Source organism: Hydra viridissima, unplaced genomic scaffold, assembly GCF_058129835.1.
Source record: "Hydra viridissima isolate aposymbiotic clone 2 unplaced genomic scaffold, HvirCarnegie_v1 scaffold_2, whole genome shotgun sequence".
In the NCBI taxonomy this organism is placed as follows: domain Eukaryota; kingdom Metazoa; phylum Cnidaria; class Hydrozoa; order Anthoathecata; family Hydridae; genus Hydra; species Hydra viridissima.
In genome coordinates this window covers 4,406,521-4,429,584 of record NW_028324301.1, presented here as the reverse complement: position 1 = coordinate 4,429,584, position 23,064 = coordinate 4,406,521, and the positions used below count along the sequence as shown (strand labels likewise).

General features: G+C 31.6%; 2 protein-coding genes across 2 annotated transcripts in view; one reads left to right on the top strand and one right to left on the bottom strand.

The window, feature by feature from the left end:
• Positions 1-21,741, bottom strand: part of LOC145193838 (uncharacterized) — a 30,572-nt gene extending 8,831 nt beyond the window's left edge. The window contains exons 1-18 of the mRNA XM_090077970.1: positions 21,370-21,741; positions 21,149-21,296; positions 17,469-17,574; positions 17,191-17,344; positions 16,850-17,053; positions 16,413-16,531; positions 16,143-16,281; positions 15,360-15,602; positions 14,456-14,952; positions 14,183-14,351; positions 13,519-14,079; positions 13,011-13,339; positions 12,704-12,848; positions 10,596-12,590; positions 10,228-10,380; positions 9,617-9,910; positions 9,376-9,533; positions 8,725-9,225 (exon numbers count right to left, since the gene is read on the bottom strand). Of these exons, the coding sequence (XP_089934096.1) occupies positions 8,725-9,225; positions 9,376-9,533; positions 9,617-9,910; positions 10,228-10,380; positions 10,596-12,590; positions 12,704-12,848; positions 13,011-13,339; positions 13,519-14,079; positions 14,183-14,351; positions 14,456-14,952; positions 15,360-15,602; positions 16,143-16,281; positions 16,413-16,531; positions 16,850-17,053; positions 17,191-17,344; positions 17,469-17,574; positions 21,149-21,296; positions 21,370-21,424 (5,970 nt within the window). The 5' untranslated portion in view covers positions 21,425-21,741. The remainder of the gene's footprint in view (positions 1-8,724; positions 9,226-9,375; positions 9,534-9,616; positions 9,911-10,227; positions 10,381-10,595; positions 12,591-12,703; positions 12,849-13,010; positions 13,340-13,518; positions 14,080-14,182; positions 14,352-14,455; positions 14,953-15,359; positions 15,603-16,142; positions 16,282-16,412; positions 16,532-16,849; positions 17,054-17,190; positions 17,345-17,468; positions 17,575-21,148; positions 21,297-21,369) is intronic.
• LOC145193859 (metabotropic glutamate receptor 3-like) lies at positions 3,889-7,814 on the top strand. The gene has a single exon (XM_080071391.2). It carries the CDS (start codon positions 4,763-4,765, stop codon positions 7,301-7,303), a length of 2,541 nt encoding a protein of 846 aa, XP_079927517.2. The 5' UTR covers positions 3,889-4,762; the 3' UTR covers positions 7,304-7,814.
• Positions 21,742-23,064: the final 1,323 nt, after the last annotated feature.

The window sequence follows — 23,064 nt, the reverse complement described above, 5'->3', positions numbered from 1 at the left end:
AAGAATGAAAAAAATAGACATTCGAATAATCGGAAGTAAATATACAAAACATGAAATTGCGGATGTAGGTCTAATTAATGTTGTTGTGCCTTATCAAAAAACAAGTAAAATGTAAGCTTAGTGTTCCCCATACATTGGTTTTAAAAAAAATTCGACGCATTAAGATTGTTTGCTATTTTTTTTCAAAACATAATAAAAATTTCCTGTCATGCATAAAAAGTCTCAGTTAAACCATAATTGACTGAGATTTTTTTTTATGAAAGACTGGGAAAATATTTCTTTACAAATGATGTAGTAACAAGTTCACGAGTTCATTACATTTTTAACTAATACAGTTTTATTAAGTGCATATAAAGAAAAAGCAAGTGGTAAAATATTGTAAAAAAAAAAGAGTTTTTGAATAGGTTTCCGTTTAATTTACTTCTCAAAACAACTGTAATTCGTAACTATTTTGTTAATTAATGTAAGTTTGATCATTTCCTATAAAAGATTGTATAAAAGATTGTATAAAATTCCTAATGGTGACCAGTTTAGTCACATTTGATATTTAATGAGATTTCAAGAAGATTAGAAAATATAAATTAGTCGAAAAGCTGTAAACGAAACATAAAAATGGCATTAAATAACAAGTCGATAGTTAATTTCCAAGATTTATATCATAAATAACCTGAAAATATTTTTATAAAACAGGTGGCATCCGATACCATCAAGGATCTGGAATGGAGCACGAAAACAGTCTTTTGTCAAGTAAGAGTCAACCCAGGGTTAAGTTATATGCGGAGTACAAATATCTTCAATGAAAACAGTGAAAAAAGGGTTTTCCTCAAGCATAGTTATAAAAATTTTACTTATGAGAAACATTGGTGTTTGTGCAACCGTTAAAAAACTGATGATGATGACAAAAATAAGGTTGAGTATGGAGGGAACAGCTAAGTCTTTGGAAAACCGGAAGCAAGTAATTTTCAGTAATGATGTAAAAAATAGAAAAAGAAAAGTTCTCCTCATATAATTTGAATCTGAAATATTTAGTAATTCTTTTGTCGTATTGATAATTGGGGCAGCATTAATTTTCATTGAACCAACCTAAATAGAGACGTTAGAAAACTGAAAAATTCCATCAGCAGATATGTTGAATGATCGAAACAAATGGTGGTACCATCAGCAAGATATGGCTCCTGCTCACTCAGCTCGCACAACCAAACCTTGGGCGGAAGAAATGGAAAGAAACTGAATCCCTTGGCTAGCTGGATTACCAGATTTTAATCCAATCAAATTTTTGAGCTTGAATGTATAAAGAAATAATCGATGTCCGATTAAGTTCCAAAATTGCCTAAAACAAAAACTAGATACCATTTGGAGAAGAGTTTCTAACGAAAGTTGCAACAATTTTGTCAAATCAATGCAAAAGAGATGTATAGCTAGTAATAAAGCAAGCGGAGAATACTTTCAATGTTAATATGGAAGTTTGTTATTGTCCCATCAATATTGATTTATCCCAGTTTTTTTTATTGATTTATTTTATCTTGTTCGATTTTTCTTAAAATATAGTTGTAAGCTTTAGTATGACACCCTGATGCGAGATTTATTTAAAAAGAACTTTTTTAATAAAAAGAGTTCAATATCTTATTGTGACTCGATTCTTCAAACAAAAGTAATAGTGTTGAAATTTTTATCAATTCATATTGGGGAAAGTAATTCGAGGAAAAATAAAACGATTTGTTGCAGTCGTGTTATGCTTCTGGTGGATTTGAAACAGGCTTGAAAATTTCATGATCAGATGCTCGTTTTTCTTTCAGATGCTGTATTTTAAAATTAATAAAGAAATAGAGATTTTCCATATACAGTTATAAATTTTATACATAAAAATAGTAAATTAGTGTAAAATTAGTTTAAAAAATATTTAGTGTGGCACCCAAGATTAGACAGAAATTTGCTACACAGCTTACTTTGTTTTTGGGAAAAGTTTAATTAAGGTCAGAGGTGTTTGAGAAAAGGAAATTGATAAGACGTGAAGTTGTTTTGAGAGAGAATTGTGATGACATTAAGAGAAGAAATCATCAAAGACATGGCTGAAGATATATGCATTTCTTTTATATAGAAAGTTGACCATATTAAAGTAATGATTGTTGGTTTGGATGTAAACATTCCAGAAACTATAAAAGAAGAAATTACACTGCTCCATGGAATCGAGAGAGATTATTTCATTTGTTCCATGGAATCGAGGGAGATTATTTCATTTTACTCTTAAAAGTATGACATTAACCACGCCATAGATAATTTGTAGAGTGTTGTGTTAAACAAGCAACTAAAGCTTTAATTTTACACCAGGCCTGTTTTTTTCACCAAAATCCCAAGACTACAGATACTACATTTTTCGGTTGTTTTAAAGCAAATATATCGAATTGCTTTAATGAGAAATCTCTATTTACATGTAACATACAAATGCAAATAGTGTAAAATGGTTTATCATTTTATGCTACACATGTGAATTTCAAACGCTATATCCACAGATTGATTTTTTTACTGCTTCACAATTTCTGATTTTTGAACATAATGATGAAATATTTATATAAAAATCATTTATAATGCACATTTTAACAAAAAAAAATATTCTAGATTTACCTCATAAGGAATTGATAATGAAATCCAAAAGAGCATAAAAACCAGGTCTTTCTGAGAAATCAGTTAAAAATTTGAGACTTTAAAAAATGCTAATCACCTAAGCAAGACTTTTTTCTGATTTGAAAAACAAGATTTTTCGTAATATTTTTCAATTTCTAGTAATTCCCTTCCCCCTCCTTTTTTTTTTCTTTGCTTACTTTCTTTTTTTAAGAAATGTTAAGAATTACCCTATTTTGTCTCTTGGCATCGCTTTACTCGCCATTCTATTTAAGGAAACAAAATGATTGTTTACATCATATTTATAATTCATACCTAAAAACAACCGTCGTGAGAAAAAAACAGGTTTTAGTTAATAAACGTTTTTTTAAGATTTTTTTGTTGAAGTTTGTGATTATTTCATTAAAAATTTGCTCTTTTTTTTATTGGCCCCCTCTTTAAAAGTTTTAAAACCTGTAAATGCATATAACGAAATAACAAGCGCTTTAAGACCTATTTTCATACAGCTAAATTTTTTTCTCTCTGATAATTTCACAGAGCTTTTTTGTTTGAGAGCCAACAGTGTTTAACAAGCACACCTGACAATTGTCACCTGCGGGCTTTGGATTCAACAGACGCCAATTTAGTAAGTGCACAAAGCACAAAAATTTAAGTTGATATAATCAAATGTTTTTTAAACTTTTATCTTTAATATACAACTTCCAATCGCAAAATCAGCACAAAACCTGATAAAAAAAAGAAAAAAAAAAAAAAAAAGAAAAAGAAAAGGTTAGTTAATTATTAACAAGAGCCATTTCTTTCTTTCTTAGATTTTCGAATATATTATTCAATATGCTTCCCATTTCCATCAACCACATCAAATCACATTGAATTTAAATAGGGGGAAAAATGCAGCCTAATAGAAACCAGTCAGTTTATTGCTCAGCTACTCTTAGACTCTTTGTCTTTTTGAGGTGATACTCCATCCTGTTAGAAAAAAACCTTGGCACCAAATGGGTAGGTTGAGCTGAATCCATAGCTTTTTATACTTCTCCAATATGTCTGAGTAAACATCTGTGTTGATTTTAACTCAAGAGCTGGTGAAAACTGGTGGTTTATTTTAGTTAAATCACTGATCTCTATAATAACTGGATAGAGCATCTCTAATATCAAAATTGACGCCAAAATCGCCATATTGGAAAGCCCCAGAACGCTGAAATCTGATATGTGTATTTAAAGCGATAAGCCAAAAAACAGAACTTAAAGCTTACGGGTTTTAAATTTTTGGGGCTTTCCAATATGGCGATTTTGGCGTCAAAAAAATTGAAGTTTTGCTCGGAGTTGCACTATTCAGTTATTATAGAGATCAGTGAATTAAATAAAGTTGGATGTTTGTTTTAAACTTTAGTTTTAATAGCTCTCTAGCAGTTTAATACTGAATCAACCGTAAAAACGTCATTTGAGAACAAGTCCTGATTTCGTAGGTCCTGACTTTGTTTCAGTATATTTAACGATTTCTTACTTCTTTCAAATCTTTTGACATTTGCAGTGTCTGTGATTAGGCTCTTTAGTTTTGATAGCTCTCCAGCAGTTCAATACTGAATCAACCGTAAAAAATTTGACTTGAAAAGTTGAATCAAGCGCGATCTGACCTGATCGCGTTTGATTTGGTCCTTAAAGCTATGACATTCAGATACTTCTAGGTTTTCATTAAATCCAACTTAACTTCCTGAATCAAATAGTCGTAAGCTGTCCTCTCGGACGTTCCGAAACGGTCTGCAACATCTGTAAAAAAATTATAAAAAAACGACGCTTAAGTTAGTGCGGAGATATTTTCGCATGTTTCAACCCTATTCTAATCAACGTAATTAGAAACTTTGGCTTTTTTAACATGAAACCCACGCAGCTTTGTTAAATGTATCTCTGCAATGAAGAGAGCTCTCGTTACGAAAAGCGCAACGTTGGTAGTTTTCTTTTATTTGCTAAGGTTGTTTTGAATTTTGTTTGCTCAATCGCAATTGTTCTATTTTTATTGTGTACAATACACTTTTTGCTGAAGATGTTCTCAATTGATTTGAATTACTTTGTTTATTTGGAGATATTTGGTTTTTAAATGTTAAATGTGCTTGCAATGAGTCTTTACTTTTTTTCTTTTTCATAAACTATGAAATTGTTTTCTTTGACTTTCATTTTTATAAATGGAGTGGTGGGCATATATAACTCGTCCATTTGCACAGAAAAATCTTCAACCTCTATGAAAAATAATCAACTTCTTATCAAATCTCAAATCGATGGTGACTATAATATTCAGAATATTTTTACAATCACTAATTCAGACGATTGTAGACAAGTTTCTTTTGAAGGATTACTTAGAGTTCTTGCCGTCAAATATGTCATTCATACGATTAACAAAAGAAGTGATATTTTACCCAACATAAAACTCGGTTATATTTTTAATGATGCTTGCATGAGTTTACCCGTAACTATGAGTCACGGAATTGAGCTTGTTAATAGTCATCGTCGACATCAATGTAGCGTTAACAACAGTAGAAATACGTGTGGTAATGAGAAAAATAAGATTTTCGGAGTAATTGGAGAATATTACTCGTTTTCCACAATCAAGTTAGCAAATTTGTTAAGTCTTCATGATATTCCACAGATTAGTGATGGGGCGTCATCCCCTTTACTAAACAGCACCAGCTCAAACTTAAAATCGTTTTTTCGCACAATTCAGTCAGATGCTATTCAAATTGATGTGATGGTAGAAATTCTAAAAGAATTTAAATGGAGCTATGTATTTGCAATAGGCTCTGATGATGATTACGGGAAGGTAGCATTATCAATCTTGAAAGCACGACTGGTCCAAGAACGTTTATGCTTGGTTGAAGATATATATGTTCCGTTTACACAAAATTCTCAAATGAAAACCAACGTGAAAAATATTATCAACAAGTTGAAGAATAGTGAAAGTGCCAAAGTGGTTATTATGTTTAATTACCCGAAGGGATTAGGCGAATACATTTTACAGGAAGCATATGAAATGAATCTATCGCGTATCTGGCTTACAAGTGAAGCATGGAATCCTGATATACTTGGTAGTAGTGCTCCAATTAGCCAATTAGAATCATTATTGACGGTTTCACTTCATTATGGTGATGAAATACCGGAGTTTAAGGGATATTTAGCTGATGCAGTGAATAATGACTACTTGTGCGACTTTTGGTTAAACGAGTTTATAAAAAATCTTTTTAATTGTTCAGTGCACAATAAATCTGTTGATGGAAAACATTTGATGGGTGTATCAGTTGATAAACACGAAGAGTGTAAAGTGTCTGCTGATGACATGGTTGCATATTTAAATAGCCAAAGTTTGAACCAAGTGAATTATTTGATTGACGCAGTGAATGTCCTTGCTTATGCTCTACATGTAGCGGCTTGTAATGAAACTTTTTGCCGACTTGATGTACAACCGCAAGAAGTAGCAAAATCTTTAAAAACGGTTCGAATTCCGTCAGTAATAGGTGAATTCGTTGAGTTTGATTTTAACCACAACCCAAAATTCTCACAGTATTCTATTGATCAGATTAATTTCAGTGGAGGAAAAGCAAAGTATGTCCGTGTTGGGACTTGGAACACTAAAAGTAAGCTAAATATTAGTTCAAACGCAATAAAATGGCCATCATGGGTAAATCACAAACTACCTGTTTCATCTTGTAGAATAGATTGCAAACCTGGTGAGAAAGTTGTAGGAAGACAATCTTGTTGTTGGGCTTGCGAAAATTGCCCTCCCGGTAAAGTAAGCAGTACTTTAAATGCGGATAATTGTTTCCAATGTCCTGAAAATTACCACACAAAAGATAGTATAAATTGCATTCTAACACCGGTGTCTTACGTTTCATATTCCTCTCCTGTTGGGATTGCCTGCATTACTTTAAGTTGTTTAGGAGGATTTCTTGCTATAACTTCTTATTTATTATTTTTAGTTTTAAGAAAGAAGTCGGTTATTTTTATGCGAAATTCTATACTATATACAACACTTTCTGATCTTTTACCATTCTTAACATTCTGCTACGCCTTCTTAGAACTATCACAACCTTCGCGGAAAATTTGTTTAGCCCAAGATGCATGCTTCAACTTGCTAATGATATTCTATGCTGGGATTTTGTTTGTCAAAAATAGAGCAGTAGGACATTTTCTTTCCAAGTCGTTTAGTTGTTTAGAAAACGAGAAAACTCTTCTCGTGGTATTTTTCATACTTCTAGTTCTTATCGAGACAACTTTATTAGCCGTGTGGTTGAACGAGAGAGAAACGTTTGTTTTTAAAGTAAATATCAAAAACGAACTCTTTGTGAGGTGTACATACACCAACTCTGCTGCTCGTTTATTAGCTAGATTATTTCCAGCTCTTTCGCTTTTAGTTGCAGCGATTCAAACATTGCCTGAACGCAACTCAAAATATAACTTCGGTGAATTAAGGAATTTGTTTTTTTTTGGAGTAACACTTACGGTGATAATAAGCGCGTATGGCATCACTATAAATCAAGTATCGGAACGTTTTCAACCGTTTATTATTTTGATTACTACAAATGGTTTTGGATTTACTTATTTATTGTGTCTTAGTCTTCCAAAACTTTACACCGCATTTCAGAGTGTTTCCAAAACGGTATGTGGTCAAAGTAACCTCGGTTACTCAGAAAAAACATGAACAAAGGATTGAAAAAGGCGTGAAATTCTTAATCAAAAATTTTTAAGTAAACCAGTTATTGAAATTTCGCAATTTTTATGGAACAGTTTTACCAAATGGCTTTTCGCCTTAATGTTTATCGATCGATAATTGATCAAATATTTTTCATTGTTGTATTTCTGAACTTGTTTTAGCAAGAGATGGAAGTTTTCCGGTGTTTATGATTATAACAGATCTTTTGTGCATAGAACGAAAAGCAAATTCCGTTTTAACTTATCTCATGAAATTTTAATTACGTTATTGCGTAAACAGAAATCACAAATTAAAACTTTAGAAGCATGTTACTTTAACTGTTATTTTTTTAGATTGCAAAATTTTCAATTGGTTTAAAAACATGAAATAGAAAAAAAATTAAAAATTTGATTTGCTATGTGAAAGGAAGAAAGTAAAAAGATAAAAAGAAAAAGAAACTTAATAGAATTTCCAGATTGCTGGAAGACAAAAGAATTTAAAATTTAACAAAAAATAAAAACAGATTTCTAAACATGTGCTGCAGTGAGTTTTGTCTTCACAAACGCGAATATCTTCAGGAAACATTAATCATCACCATTGGAATAACTTAATTATGAGCTACAATATTTTTATAACGCAATCAACATGTTACTTCTATATTCTTTCTAGATTAAACACTACCCAGGGTAGTATTCAATCTGGAAAAAAGACAAAAGGGGGAGGGGGGAGGGGGAAACATGTGTGTTTTGACATGAATTTCACTGACGGTTGTATCTCAAAACAAATATAAAACATTATGTAAACGAAAATACAAAAAAGTAAAATTTTAATATCGCTTCAAAATTTAAAAAATACAAAAACCATTTTTGAGGACGTCGTATCAAAGCTCCATGTTTTCTTCAACTTTAGGGATAAAAACGTGAAATTGTTTGAGCGAATGTTTGTATTATATCAAGTGCAGTTTGATAATAAAGGCGAGTGAAAGAGATTGTATTCCGTAAAAAAAAAAAAAAATTACATGGTTAAATTTATGCTTTTTATATAACTTTTTAGATATTCACAGTGAAGTCGCTGAAGTCTTATGAAAGTTTCGAGCTTGTGTATAGAGCAATAAACTCGTAATTACAACAAAAAGCTCTAAAAATAATGAATCTCGCGTTGTGATGTGTAACACGTTTGACCATGACAAACAACTGGTTTTAATTACAATAGAAAAAAATCGAAATATATACACTTCTAAGAAAACATCAATTGTCAATTTAATACTCTTTTTCATAGTCATAACTTAAGTGCGCTCAAGTTGCACCGCTCCTAGGTCAACGCCTACACCTTTTCTCAACGCATAGGAACGCCCGAAAAGGTTTTTTTTACGACCAGCATACCTTTCTATTCGCTCAGTTAACAGCGTCGTGTCGATGAAGCTAATTTTACCTATGCGGATCTTTGCTGGAAGATTTACTGATACTTCTTTTAGTTTTAATATTTCTAACAGTTTCTAAATCGCTTATTTTCCCAATAAGTGCAGAATGTGCAGTCTCTTTAGTGGAAATCGATTTAACTCGATTACTCAGTTTTGTTAAAGTTTGATTTTTATTTTCAAAATCTTTTTTTTTACTTAACGATTTCACTTTCGAAAGTATGCCGGTATTTCCGTCGCTTTCTACGAGACCTCTTTTGTTGTGAATGTTTTCAAATTTAAAAGCATCGATTTCCACTGTTGTCGCGTTACTAGTAGGACACCGCATTTTTCCTAACAAATTAAAAGCTTGCTCTTCGTCGAGCGCGTAGTCGTATATTATAAACTCATCAACCCAGCCAATAAGCTGTCGTCTATCAAAGTCGTAGTTTCCGATACTCGCCTTGTAACCCCAATCAGAAGACAGCAATCCTCTTCCTTCCTTGCTACCTCGCTCTTTTCCATCCACAAATATCTAAAAGTATTATTAGGGGAAGAAAAAAAAAAGTATTATTAGGGAAAAAAAAACAGTAAAACGATATTTCACTGTCAAAATAAAAAAAAACAAACAAAAAAACAACGTAAAAGGTTTATTGAAATCACTACATTCAAAACAAAATCGAACCTTAGCTAGCCCTTTATACGCATCGTATGTAACGCAGATATGCATCCAGACACGTGGTAAAGTTACTTGATCAGTTAGAATACTAAATACTATTGTACCATATTCATCACGATGGAACCATCGTACGCCACCTCCATCTAGCTCAAAATGGTAACCGCCTAAAAAAGTTTAAAGGCTTTGACAACTTGAGATGTGATAATAACTCACGGACGTTTTGTAACGCAACAAGTTAACTAATTACCTAAAAAATTGTGTTGGCTCACTTCTCGAACAGTACTGAAGATTGAATGTTTTCCATTCATATTGTCCGTTTGAATATTAACCCAACAAGCTATAGATATTCCATTTCTAGGCTTAGAAAGAAAAGTTTGAGCTGAAATAAGTATTTGGCCGTTCCTTGAAAGGTCTGCGTAATGCCCGCAAATTTGAGGATGCTCGCGAATTAAGGAGTTCTTATCCAAATAGCCACTGTTCCCATGCCCTGACTGATCGATTACCATACTATTCATTATAACTTCAAAGTCAAGTAAACAAACTAGATAATGAAAACAAACTAGATAATGAAAGAAAACAAACTAGATAATGAAAACAAACTAGATAATGAAAGAAAACAAACTAGATAATGAAAGAAAAAAGAAATAAAAATTTACGCTAAGCGATTTTCATTGTTCAAAACAATTGAAGGTTTTTTTTTGCATGAAAATCTTTATATTTAAAATCTTTGGTAAACCAGATATTTGCAAATGGATATATTTTAATATGCTAAATTTATTGCAAGACCCTATTTGTAAATAAGTAAGCTGATTAAGTTAACTTACGCAAAACTTTTTAAACTCTGCAGCAAAAATTTACCTGGACAACTTGGCTTGTAGCAACTTATTAGCTCAGTTTCGTATCCGTCTTCAGGACAGTTTCTTGTATTACAAAGTCGGTAGCGAACACTTGTACCGGTCCCACAAGTTGTGCTACATGGTGTGTAAGATGACCAGCTGTAAGGATTCACTTCTAATAGATTAGAAGAACTTTAAATATACGAATACATAAAATAGGAATGTGCGGTAACACTAACACTTGTTATGATAAAATATTTAAAAATAAACGCAATAAAAATAATGATGTGTACTTATAAATATATACATCCTTATGCATAAATACTCATATATCCTATAAATAATTGGGCTTATATATAATACTTAATAAAAAAAAGAAAAATTATATACCAGGACACTCATCTAGTGCACAGGGTGCAGATTCCACTTCAACACTTCCAGAGGGACATTCTGCAACAGAACAGCGTCTAAATCGCTTCTTTTCTCCCCTTCCACATGTTGTGCTACATACACTATAAGGAGTCCAGTCTCCACTATCATCATTAATTGAGGCATCATCAGTAACTGAAGAAGGGTTTAAATTATAAGCAGCTTGAACATCCATAGGTTGTGGTGTTGTTAGTTGTTCAAGAAAAACAGAACTTTCAATTATAGGCATTCCCATTTCTGGTGAAGATGATAGAGGAAGTGACATTTGCAATGGTGGTCGAGGCGGAAGAGGAGGTGAGGGAGGAGGTGGAAGAGGGGGAGGAGGCGGCGGCGGAGGGGGAGGCAAAGGAGGAGGAAGAGAAAACGATAACATCTGTGATTGTTCTAAAAAATTTGATGGTTGTAATACTGGTGGAGGACGTTGTTGAAGAGGAGAATTATCATCTTCCATGGACTTTCCTTCCATATATTTGTTGTAGTATTCTACAAATCTTGGATCTGGGGCTGCTGGAAGTAATTCATCAGGAGTATACTTTGTAGTATCATGGTATACATTAGATGAATGAGAAGTTACTAAAGGATTTTTATAGGCATATTGCTCAGAGAGACCTACATTAGGGTAGTTTGGATTGCATTCACCACTACGTGTACAAGGATTTTCAAAATCAGGAGGCTTTGCCAATGCTTCTTGGTTGACATTATTTGAAAAATACTGTTGAGGGTTTTGGAAAAAGTGATCATCTTGAGGTGATGACTGCTGTTCATTTTGAGGTGGCTGATTTAATAAGCTTTGCTGCTCCTGCTCCACAAAAGATTGTGGAGTAGCAGTATTCCAAGGATTATTAAAAGACATTTCTGGATAAACTAATGCTTCATTAACCCGATGTTGATCTGGTAGCAAACCAGCAGAAATCTCTGACTCTGGACTGTTTTCTTGATTCATGTAGGTTAAATAGTCTTTATAATTTTTCATAAATGCAAGATTTGATTGAGCAAGATCATTTTGTTGCCACATATCATTCTGGTGAAGTAGTTCATTTTCATTATTAAGTAACATATTGTTTTTCATAGCAAAATGTGCATATATTCTTTTTTCTAGGTCAGGTATATGTTCTGCCAGACTTTGAAGAACTTCCTCTGTAATTCCATTTGCTTTGAGTTCTGGAAAATTAGAAAGAACTTCTACAGAATTAATAAGGGGGCGATGAATTGGTAAATGCTGAGGAAGCAAAAGTGAATTTGTAGCTCTTGGAAACATAGCTGCTATATTTATACTAGCTGGATTATTTTTGTAATAATCATTGGGTGGTTTGCAATCACCACTTCGCTTGCAGTTCTCCAAATGATTTTTGAAAAAATTTTGAATAAGTTTTTCTTTTTTTTTGATGTCATCAATAAGTTTTTGCCTCTCCAACTCAAAAAATGGCTCTTTTATCTCACTAACACTTGAAAACTGTTGCATACCATCACCCAGCTGATGTAGATTTTTTTCAGTTTTTGATTGTATGTGTTTATTAAATAACCCAGGCAAACTGTTTATTTTATCTGGTTTGTGCACAGGGTGGGATGGTTTAAGATGTGAAAAGGTTTTTAATGGCAGTTTATGTATCGGCAGCATTGGTTCAGAAAAGCTCATGTTTTTAAAGAAATGTAAATTGAATTTTGGTTTTGGGTAACTTATATGAAGAATTTCTCTTGCAGTATTCAATCCAGGAGTTAACCGTCTCTGCAAAGCATTTCTTTCAGGAACTTTTCGAACTTTGTTTGACTTTTGAGGGGTATGAGGTAATCTTATTCCATCATTACCATACATTTTAGTAGGCTTTTTCTGGGGAATGTTATGTTTATAATCACCTGTTTCTTCATTAACATCCTCATCTTTATGGACATCTCCTTGAAGATATTGATTATCCATCTCAGAAGAATGAAATTTGCCTTCAAACATACTATTCTGATCTAAGAAAGATACCCAGAACACTTATAGTTTAAATTTATGTCTTTATGCCCATTTACCTGTATTTTAAGACAACTTAAACTTAGGTGTCATGTTAAAAAAAGGGAAGACCTACCATCTTGACAGCCAAACACTTCAAATCTCATACATATATGAATACCATGCCAAGCTCGAGGGTTAATTCGTACAAAGCGAGCTCGTATAGGATGTTTTAAAAAATGTTTAACAATACTTGTGCGGTCAACATTTCCTAGAAAAAGCTAAAAAAAATAGTTTTAAATGTAAATTTGCTTAAATTGAAAAAGACATCACTATAAAGTGATGAAAATTATATACTACTACTATAATTACAGCAGTGGCCTTAGCCAAAGCAGCAATATTTATTCCCACCACAGAAGCTAACTATGTAAGAAAAAACTCACTCTTTCATCGTCACTTTCTCGATACCACTCTAATGCATTTTCATTTTCACTGTAGCCTAGCCGATAACTAGCTATCCAGTTATCATGTGCAATATACCCTTGTGTTGCTATTCCAGTGATTGTTTTTACTTCTCCTAAATCAGCTTGAATATACTGTCTTAAATTAACATCATGTGCACACCAACAACCTTTTACATCTGATTGGTCAATGGATTCTCGTATCAATCTCCCATAATATGGCAAGTGTGTTGAATCTAATGAAGATGAGGCTGATATATGAATATCATCTACTTCACCATTAGAAACTCCAAGTGGATTGTTGCAAGACTCTGAACAACAGAATTATGTTACATATTTTATGAATGCTTGTCTTCAACACAAACTTTTCTATTGAAATTTATATCAAATGTTTTTTTCTTTAAGTCAATGCATAATCATGTTTGTAAATGTTTATTATGAAAGAGTTAAAATATATATCTTTTCTTAAAATTTAAAACAAAAAGAAGACCTTTAGGAGATATTTCATTCCTGCTCTGAGCTTCTGTGTCCTCCATGAAAATAGGAAGACTACCAAATGAGTCATAAGGGTCAGGTAATAAATCCATTGCACAACCATAAACTTCAGCTCTCATGCATAAATGATTACCATACCAGGATTGAGGTCTTATTCGTACAAACTTTCCATCAACAGGATGGTGAAAATAATGACGTTTGATTGTATTTTTGTCTGAATTGGCCTCAAATACTTTATCATAGCCTTTTTCTTTATAACAATTCCATATAGCTCTGTTATCACTGTAGCAAAATAAAAAAGAAGTTACCCAATTGTCAAATATTGACAATCCTTGTGTGGCAACACCAGTTAATGAAGTGATTTCAGATAATTCAATTTCTAAATAGGGATTTTTATCTTCTTTATTTGCACACCATGCAGTTCTAGCAGGATCACCAAAAAATGAAGCAAGATTAATTCTTCCATAATAGGGTTTATGAAGATTATAAGTTGAGCTGGCAGAAATTTGAGAGTCTTTGATCATTTTTGACTGCATTCCAAGTGGTTTTTGACAATCTAAAATTAAACTAATTTAGTTTAACTTTTAAAATTAACAAAAGGTTATAAAAAAAAATCATCAATTTTAATATACTCAAAAACTTTAAGAAAAAGATTTTACCAGTTTCAAAACTGCATCTCTTCATTAGTAGTTCAATTTTGCTTGGTGTTAAAGCTTTGGCAAATATGTAAAACTCATCAATTTCTCCATTTAACACTCTCAAACCCTTATGGCGACCAATTCCTGCATGTCCACTCCAATCTTGAGAAAGCATACCAACACCATTTGTCTTCATAATAAAAAATTTGAAATCATTACTTACAAGATATTATCTAAAATGTCTATTGTTTAAAGAAAGAAAAACTTAGGTTTGTACATAAGTAATTAAACTACCTGAGCACCAAGCTTTCCATTTACAAAGACAGCAGCTTTTCCTGATATAGTGGAATATGTAGCTGCACAATGTGTCCATATGTGTGCAGGGACCATTAGTGGTGAAGAAACATTAAACACAACATCTTTGGCTTCATTGCGATGAAACCACCTTAAACGGCCTCTATCCACCTCAAAGTGAAATTGGCCATCTTTATGATTAGAATCCTTTCCACCAACAGTGTCAAATATAGAATGTTGGCCACCATTACTAAACAATTTTATCCATGCTGCAACAGTTATTTCAGTTTTTGGCTTGTTAATAAAGAACTCACCATCAAAGTATAAATCACCACCATTAATTCTCAAACCTCGTTCACAGGATTTACTAAACATAACTACATCAACTGGATGATGTAAATGTGCATCATTGTGATGACCACTAACATCAGGTACAACATTATCATGGATCTCATCGAAGTCCAGATGGACAATTGGTATAGCATCTAGTGTCTCTCCTTTAAAGTATTATCATTATTTTAAACTCAAACTTTAAAATGAAATAAGAAAAAAATTCTTATTTAATTCACTGCTAAATCTTTAATAATTTTTAAAATATTTAAAAGCTTAAAAATCATTTCATAAAAGTTAAAACTTGTTTAACAGATATAAGTTAAAAACTATTTTATAAGAACTAGAAATGATTAAAAATAAAGGAAATTATTGATTTACATTTAAATTACATATAATTAAATAGACAAGTAACTCATTACATCAGTAAGTTAAAAGACTAGTTTAGAACTCTAGTGTAACATCAATAAATCAAGAGCATTAGTGATTTGGCCAATATGAAGTTGTAGTGACAAAATTTAGATTATTAATATTACAAAAACTAAACAAAAGTTCTTTAACAAACTTTAACAACCTTCACTCTGAGTAAGCTGTGTTTCTGTTGCTTTAGGCACATCATCAGAGTCATGATCAGCAGATGGTATGCCTCCATGTTTATCACCTGTTTCATGATATTCCATTGCACCATTATCACCTACTTCTTCTGATTTCTGTGGTTCAACTGGAATTTGAAAAGATTCTTCTGAACTCTTAGAGTCTGGGAGTTGAATTAAGTCTGTATTCTTAGATGATCCAGAATCATCACTTTGTGACATCACTGATAATATATATACATAGATACATGGATACATACATACATACATACATACATACATACATACATACATACATACATACATACATACATACATACATACATAGATACATAGATACATACATACATAGATACATACATACATACATACATACATACATACATACATACATACATACATACATACATACATACATACATACATACATACATACATACATTCATACATACATACATACATACATACATACATACATACATACATACATACATACATACATACATACATACATACATACATACATACATACATACATACATACATATATACACACACACAAACACACACACACATACACATATATGCATATATATATATATGAACAAACAGAACTGTTTCATAAATTGTTTCCTGAGACATAATTAAGTAGACATAGCTATGCTATGATGGCTTCATTAAAGATAATACTTGTTTATGATTCAAAGTTTGATATTACTTTATAGAATGAATTTAAAAGCAAAGATAGTTTTAAACTTGCTTACCTGGACAGCCATAGAGTTCAGCTCTTAAGCATCCTTTCCCATGCCATTTTAATGGAGATATTCTTATATAACGACTTACAAATGGCTTTTTTAGCCAATGAAGTACTGTACCATTTTGATCATCATTTCCAATGAAATTCTAAATAAAATGCATTATAAATCTTTATGCTAAAATAAACTATTATTTACAAATATGAAGAAGTTGTTGAACAAGAAAAACTTAATAGCATATTGATTTTATGCAAATTTTTATTATAATATATTAACAACCTTGACTGTTTCTGAATTATCAGAGTATTCTTTGAAAGTGCCTTCTGATTTGTTGGAGTACATCATTCGATAAGCTGTGCTCCATTCATCTACCAACCCCATACCTTGAGTTGCCACTCCTTAGATATTATTATATATGAATTAATAAGCAGACATTACATTCTATGACAAGTGAATAATTCTAAGCCTTTATTTTGTGATGAAATATTTCAGATAAATATATTATTCAGACTATTTTTATCATAGTTAAACATTTTTATGCAGACTTAATTATAAATGCAGCTGTCAAAAGTAGCAACCCACATAACATACACTTTATTTATTAAAAGACAAAATACACAAAGAATTTCACACAAGTATTTAACTGTTATTGACATCAAATTGCATTTTATTATTAAAAGAGCTTAAATTTAAATTAAATTCTAGGAACACTTTACCAGCAATTTTCTTAACTTGACCAAGATCAACTTGCAAATATTGAACTGCATCATCTTTATATGGACACCAACCTCCTAAAGAATTAGGTGCAATTTTCCCCAATCTGGCATGGTATGGGAGATGTAAGTCATTGAATGAAGTGGAAGCAGAAATTTGAGAATCTTGAATCAAACCATTAGACATCCCTTGTGGCCAAGAACAATCTTAAAATAGAATACAATAAAGAATATTAGGAAAAAAACAATTGTCTAGAACAAAACATTGATCAATAACAAGAGCATATAGTCAGTCCTTATTCATGATAGTATTTGAAAACCAAAGTTTTATTAAGTAACATTACCTAAAGGTTGTATAGTTTCAATATCATCTTTCTTTACATTTGAGATGGGCCTAGGAATTAGCTCTCTATTTGTCATCCCATCATCCTGGTGTTTGTCTAGCCATTTATGTACAGGAAACTCATAATAATCCCCATCTTCACTTGTTACAGTTACCTTGATATAAATTCAATTTAGACATTGTTTATTGTGATGTTGTGAAATGGAAATTCACAAAACAATGCATTCATAAAACAACAGAGCATTGAAAATACCAAAAAATATATATATGTATTAATACCTTCTCTAAATACCATCCAGGACCTAACCAACTATTATCATGTCGTATACTTGCTTTCTTTATTCTTCCAACTTTCTTCTTTATGTCCAGTAAAAATGTATCTATTCTAAATAACATATTACAGTAAATTACTTCAATACAGTTTTTAATATAAACAATATTTTCATAAGACTACTGTATATAACATAATTTCAAATTAAACAAGTTATTAACTTGTATTTACAGAACATACATTTAAGCATTTTTATATCTCTTGCTCAAAACCTGTATATTTCTTACATGAAAACAGCTTGCTGGGTATCATCAATAGAAAATTATTTAGTGGAATCAAAAAATAAAGTGGACTGCCATTTATTTGTGTCAGAGATTATTAGCCAAAATCATATGTACTCTTAAAACAAGCTACTTTGTACTATTTTAGGTCAGAGAGAAAAATGACAGATAATTTATAATTTTCATTTTAAACTTAAAAAATCTACTCGATGAAACAGAATAAAAGTTTAAAAAAATATCAGAAAAGAAAGAAAGACTGTTGTATGATAAAATAACTAGTTTACTGAAAAAAAGGGTCAAAAAACACTTAGTAATACTAAATAACTTTTTGTAGTGACACAAAAAATCATTTATGAATAAACACTTTTGAATAAACTTTTCTACGTCGAATTTAATATTGTGCCAGTAAAACCTGCTAAAGATTTTGTGATGAGTTGCATCTCTTCCACGGTGCAAGTACTCTCATTGGGAGTACTTATTTACTAAAGGGAGTATTTATTTACTAGCTTAAAATGACTGGGGGAGTACTTTTTGACTAGGAAATAAGTACTCCGGGAGTATTTTTTTACAGGGAGTTATTTTAAGCTGCTACACCGGCACTGAATTATCAAAAAATTGTAGAATCCGGTCTTACACACTGAGCTCTTTAAAAAATTAGATGATCTAGAACTATGATCCTGAAAAAAATACATTACAGGATCCAAATACTGATATGAATTGAATCACATTTGCATCTGGACTAAGGATCCGCATGTGAAAAAAGAAAATTCATAGATATCCGAGAATTTTTCGCAAGTCTATTGAGTGCTACTTTTTTCTATCACTCTTATTTTTGCTTTTAAATAACAATTTAAAAACATACGTATTATTAACAACAACCATTAAATTATTATGCATTGGGAAAAAGATAACTATCTGAATCTCGTTTAAAATGGAAAAAAAAAGAATACTGACCTCTGACCCCCTCCCCCTCCCCCCCTGAAATAAAAATCGGGTGCTTGATAAAATATAAGAGGGGTTCTTGAATTCTTAAAAAAAGACTCGAATCTGGAAATGAATTTCAGATGCTCAAGAAAAGCAGATGTGGCTCTCAGATTTATTTGTGTAGCTTTAAAAACTCGGAGATGGAAACAGCATTTAAACAAGTTAATTGGTTTATATTGTTCAGTTTTTAAAATGTTGAAAAAAAGGTTGAGATCGATTTTTTTTTGAACGAGGTAACGACAAGTTTTACCATTGTAATACTCTTGAAAATTTTTACATTTTATTTTCATATTATAGTGGCTTAAAGTTAAAGAGTGCTAGTTTTTAATACAGTAGGTTTGCTATTGTTAGGAGATTTTCCGCGAAATATCTTTTAAACAATGTCTAGTCCATAATAATTATATAATAAAAACTAGGGCTACCATAGTCCTGATTTTCATCAGGACTGTCCTGATTTGAAGGGTCTGTCCTGACTGTCGTGATCAGGTGCCAAAATGTCCTGATTTTAAAAAACCATAACAAAAAAGAAAAAAATATCATTTTGACAAAAACTAAAAAATAAAGCAAAGAGAAAAATGTTGACTTGGCAACTCCAACTTCTCCATTCAATTTTTACTATTTTCTTGCAATTTTAGGCAGTGCTGGCAGAAATGGCAGTGGTAGCAGACATGATAAGGCAGTAATTTACTTTTGTTTTTGCTGGTTTGGTACTTTCCACTTTTACGAAGTTTCTACTTCGTGACAGAGGGTTTTTTAGTGTTAAACTTTTACTTTAACTTAAAGTAAAAAAAATTCCTTATTAAAGTCAAAATGTCGAAAAGAAAGTGCCATTTTAATGAAACTCTGAAGAATGAATTTCCTTTTCTGAAGAAAGTTTTCACTGGTGTTGGAATACATTTTCAGTCTTCCTGGAACTTCAGCTGCTGTGGAAAGGGTATTTTCAATGATGAACAATATTTGGTCTGCTGAAAGAGGTTCTTTGCTAGTTTCTACTGTAAAAAGGTTTGCTTTTTTGTAAGTTAAATATTGATCTCAATTGCTCACAGTTCTATGAAAAGATAAAAAATGACCAGTTGTTCCTGAAAAAAGTACACTCGAGTGAAAAATATGACTGGTTTAAAAGCAAAGAAAAGAAATAATTCTTGTAGTCATTACAAAAATGTAAAATAAAGCTGGTTTTTAATGTTGTATTTTTTGTCATTTTCACTTTTAGTGTGACGAGCTTTTGTCCTGATTTAGACTTTCTGCTTATTTATATTTGTCCTGATTTGACAGGTTAAAAAAGACATAATGTCCTGATTTTTCCAAAATTTCATATGGTAGCCCTAATAAAAACCTCCTGACTAAATAGTTTTTCAAAAACTGGCGCAACTGTGAAAAGGCGTATTTACTATTGTGATACACAGACGTCATTTTTTTTTTTTGGCTTACTGAAGACATTTACTTAAATTGTGTGCTCAAACTTATTGATAGAGTTTTATTAAAGAGGAAGGAAAAGTAGCTAGAGGAAAGCAAAAAAACCAAAAAACCAAAAAACAATAACAAAATAATAACGACAGCAATAAATCAACCAGAATCGAATGTTTTTATAATCACAATCCATTCTCTGGAAATCAGGTATTTTTTACTCTGTTTTAAACATCACGTATCTCTCACGATGAGAAATAAAAAGCAAAAAATTTCTTTTATACGATCGCGTATCAGCATATTTTTGAATTTTTGTTGTGAGCATTATTTACAAAATAGCTGTTGTTTTTTATCATAACTTGGATTCACATATTTGATGTTTCTAACAACCTGCATTTTGACGATAGTATTTCAAAAATTGCTAAAAGAATTTGCTACTATTTATATATTGCTGCTAAAAATCAGAATAGGCTGAAATTGACAAGATAACACGCTTATAATAAAAAGTGCCAAACAAATGCTTGTATGAACGTAAAATCAGAACATCTATAAAAAAGCATTACAGCGAAATGAAGTCATTTCTCACTCATTCCATTTTACGAGTACATTAATCAGTGTATCACGTTTACATTTAATCCAGTTCACACATGCGCCAGTTCGCATATCACGTTTACACCCAATTCGCATTTACAGAAAGTACACGTAAGTGGTGCAGGAAAATTTTATTTGATTGAACTTTGAAGAAAGCAAAGTAAGCAAACTTCAGTATAACAACAATGATGAGACTGTTGAGAAAATTGTACAACTTTGATGATAGAAAATCCCCAAAATTGAGTAGTAGAGACAAAGGTTTGGTGTACTTATTGGTTGCGATTTTTGAAAGAATAGAAAATTGATTTGTTATATTCCAGGACATGCAAAGGTCTCAAACAAATGTAAAATTAAGATTAGGGTGATGATAAACAATGCAAAATTTAAACTGACCGTTTTTTCTGACAATAAAAACACCCACTTACTGTCCTCTTTCAAAGTTGTCTCTTCCTGAGGACTCTAATTCTTTTTCCTCAGACACGCCCTTTGTACCGTAGAAAGTCACAAATACTCGAGCATCTGTTCCTGCTCCAAATCTATCCCCGGTATATGTAGTTACAACGTACCTGTGAGCTAAAGTTTAAAAACATTTGTCTCAAATTGTGAAATTCAAATCAAAAAATTCTCTTTAGACATCAAAACTTACCCTGGCAAAGTGTTACCCAAAGGCTCATGAAGGTACCCAAAATAATCCAATGCATATTCAGCGCAAACGTGAATCACACTCATAAACAAGCAACCATGTCATATTTTTTTTTATGAATTTTTTAATTCGACGGTCTATTTTTTTAATTGATATGCTATAACCTCTAACAACTTTTTTTAAACTACAAAAAAATCCGCTGTGAATCAGAAGTCCAAATATAGGAAAATAAAAAATTTATGACGTCACAGTAAAATCGTGAATCTTTTAATTGTTAGATTAATCATTTTTATAAATCTTGCCGAATTGTAAACTTCTTTTCTTCGATAAAATCATACCGAAAAGTTTTACTGAGTTTCATTATTCTAAAATAATATTATTTTGCAAGAAGCAAAGCAACTTGCCGCCGCACTCAAGGTGCGTGTAGTTTAACCATTTCCCGTAGCAATCATGCGTAAAAAATACACATAAAGTATAAGACGCAGAGTGACTTGAGCTTAACGAACCAATGGTTGTTCACCAATAAAAGGATTGGCTCTTGTTTGTTAAAACACTAATTTAAAAACTGTCTTCAACTTTTACGTCTAAAAAAAGTTTAAATGTTTCCATATCAAACAAATAACAGAAACAATCGGTCATTTTAAACGTTTTTATTGGTCAATTCAACTTACCATAGCCATCTAAAAAAGACCGGGGTAAAAAAATTTGCTCAAAGTCTATGTAGATTCAAAGTATGAGTGTTTCAAAATTATATGGGAAACGGAATAAAATATATAAAAGAAAGTACATAATTAAAAATATCTTTAAAGTATGTAACGATTTATATCTTCAGTTATAGAAAGACTGAGTGTTTAAAAAAAATCAAATGACAAGTTAGTTTTTTTTTTAGGTTTTCCTCAAATTAGTAATAAATATACAGAAAAAAATCACTTTTTATTATTGTCTATGAAATTTACCAATTTTGTGTACACAAAACTGGTACCAAGAACAACTTTTGTACACATTAAAGGATTTTAGATACAGTATCTAACTAACCACTATTTTATAACCTTCCAGTCCTTTTTAAAATGGGAATGCCTTGCCCTGAAGTAACAAGTGCTTTTAGGAGTCAACTTGAATAGTCTTCGAGACATGAAGATACTTTATTGGTATTGGACTTCACTCCCAGGTTTTTTGTGACTGTTTTGGAGATGCTTTTATGCACGTTCATTTATTTGGCCATGGAGCGTATGGAATTTCTTGGACTTTGGTCAATCTGTGCAGAGACTGCAGTTAAAAAAGTCTCATTTCTTTTTATGTCGCAGTGATGAGCATGTTTTTTACGTGAACTTTTCCTGAGTCTATGCACCACCAGAATCCCATTTTGCATGGTTAATAGCGCTAATATGTAGCTTTAAGAACTCAATAATCTCTTTGGGTAATTGTCTAACGCGAAGAGCATCAATAATGGCAGCTTCCTTGTCATATTTAATTGACATTATTATTTTATGGTTTTAATTACTATAAATTTTGATAGATGATAAGTATAAATAGCTAATGAATTTACATACAGAATCTATTTGGCAACAAAGTTCGTCCTAATTTATCTGAGCCACCACTACCAACAAAAAGTTTGAGGCAGGTGGCAAACTAATAGACAATTCGTTCAAAAAAGCATGGGTTTAAATATTATTATAAATTAAAAGTTATACAATATTT

Excerpts from the sequence above, each read along its gene's own strand:
- LOC145193859 (XM_080071391.2), top strand. The coding sequence starts at position 4,763 with ATGAAATTGTTTTCTTTGACTTTCATTTTTATAAATGGAGTGGTGGGC.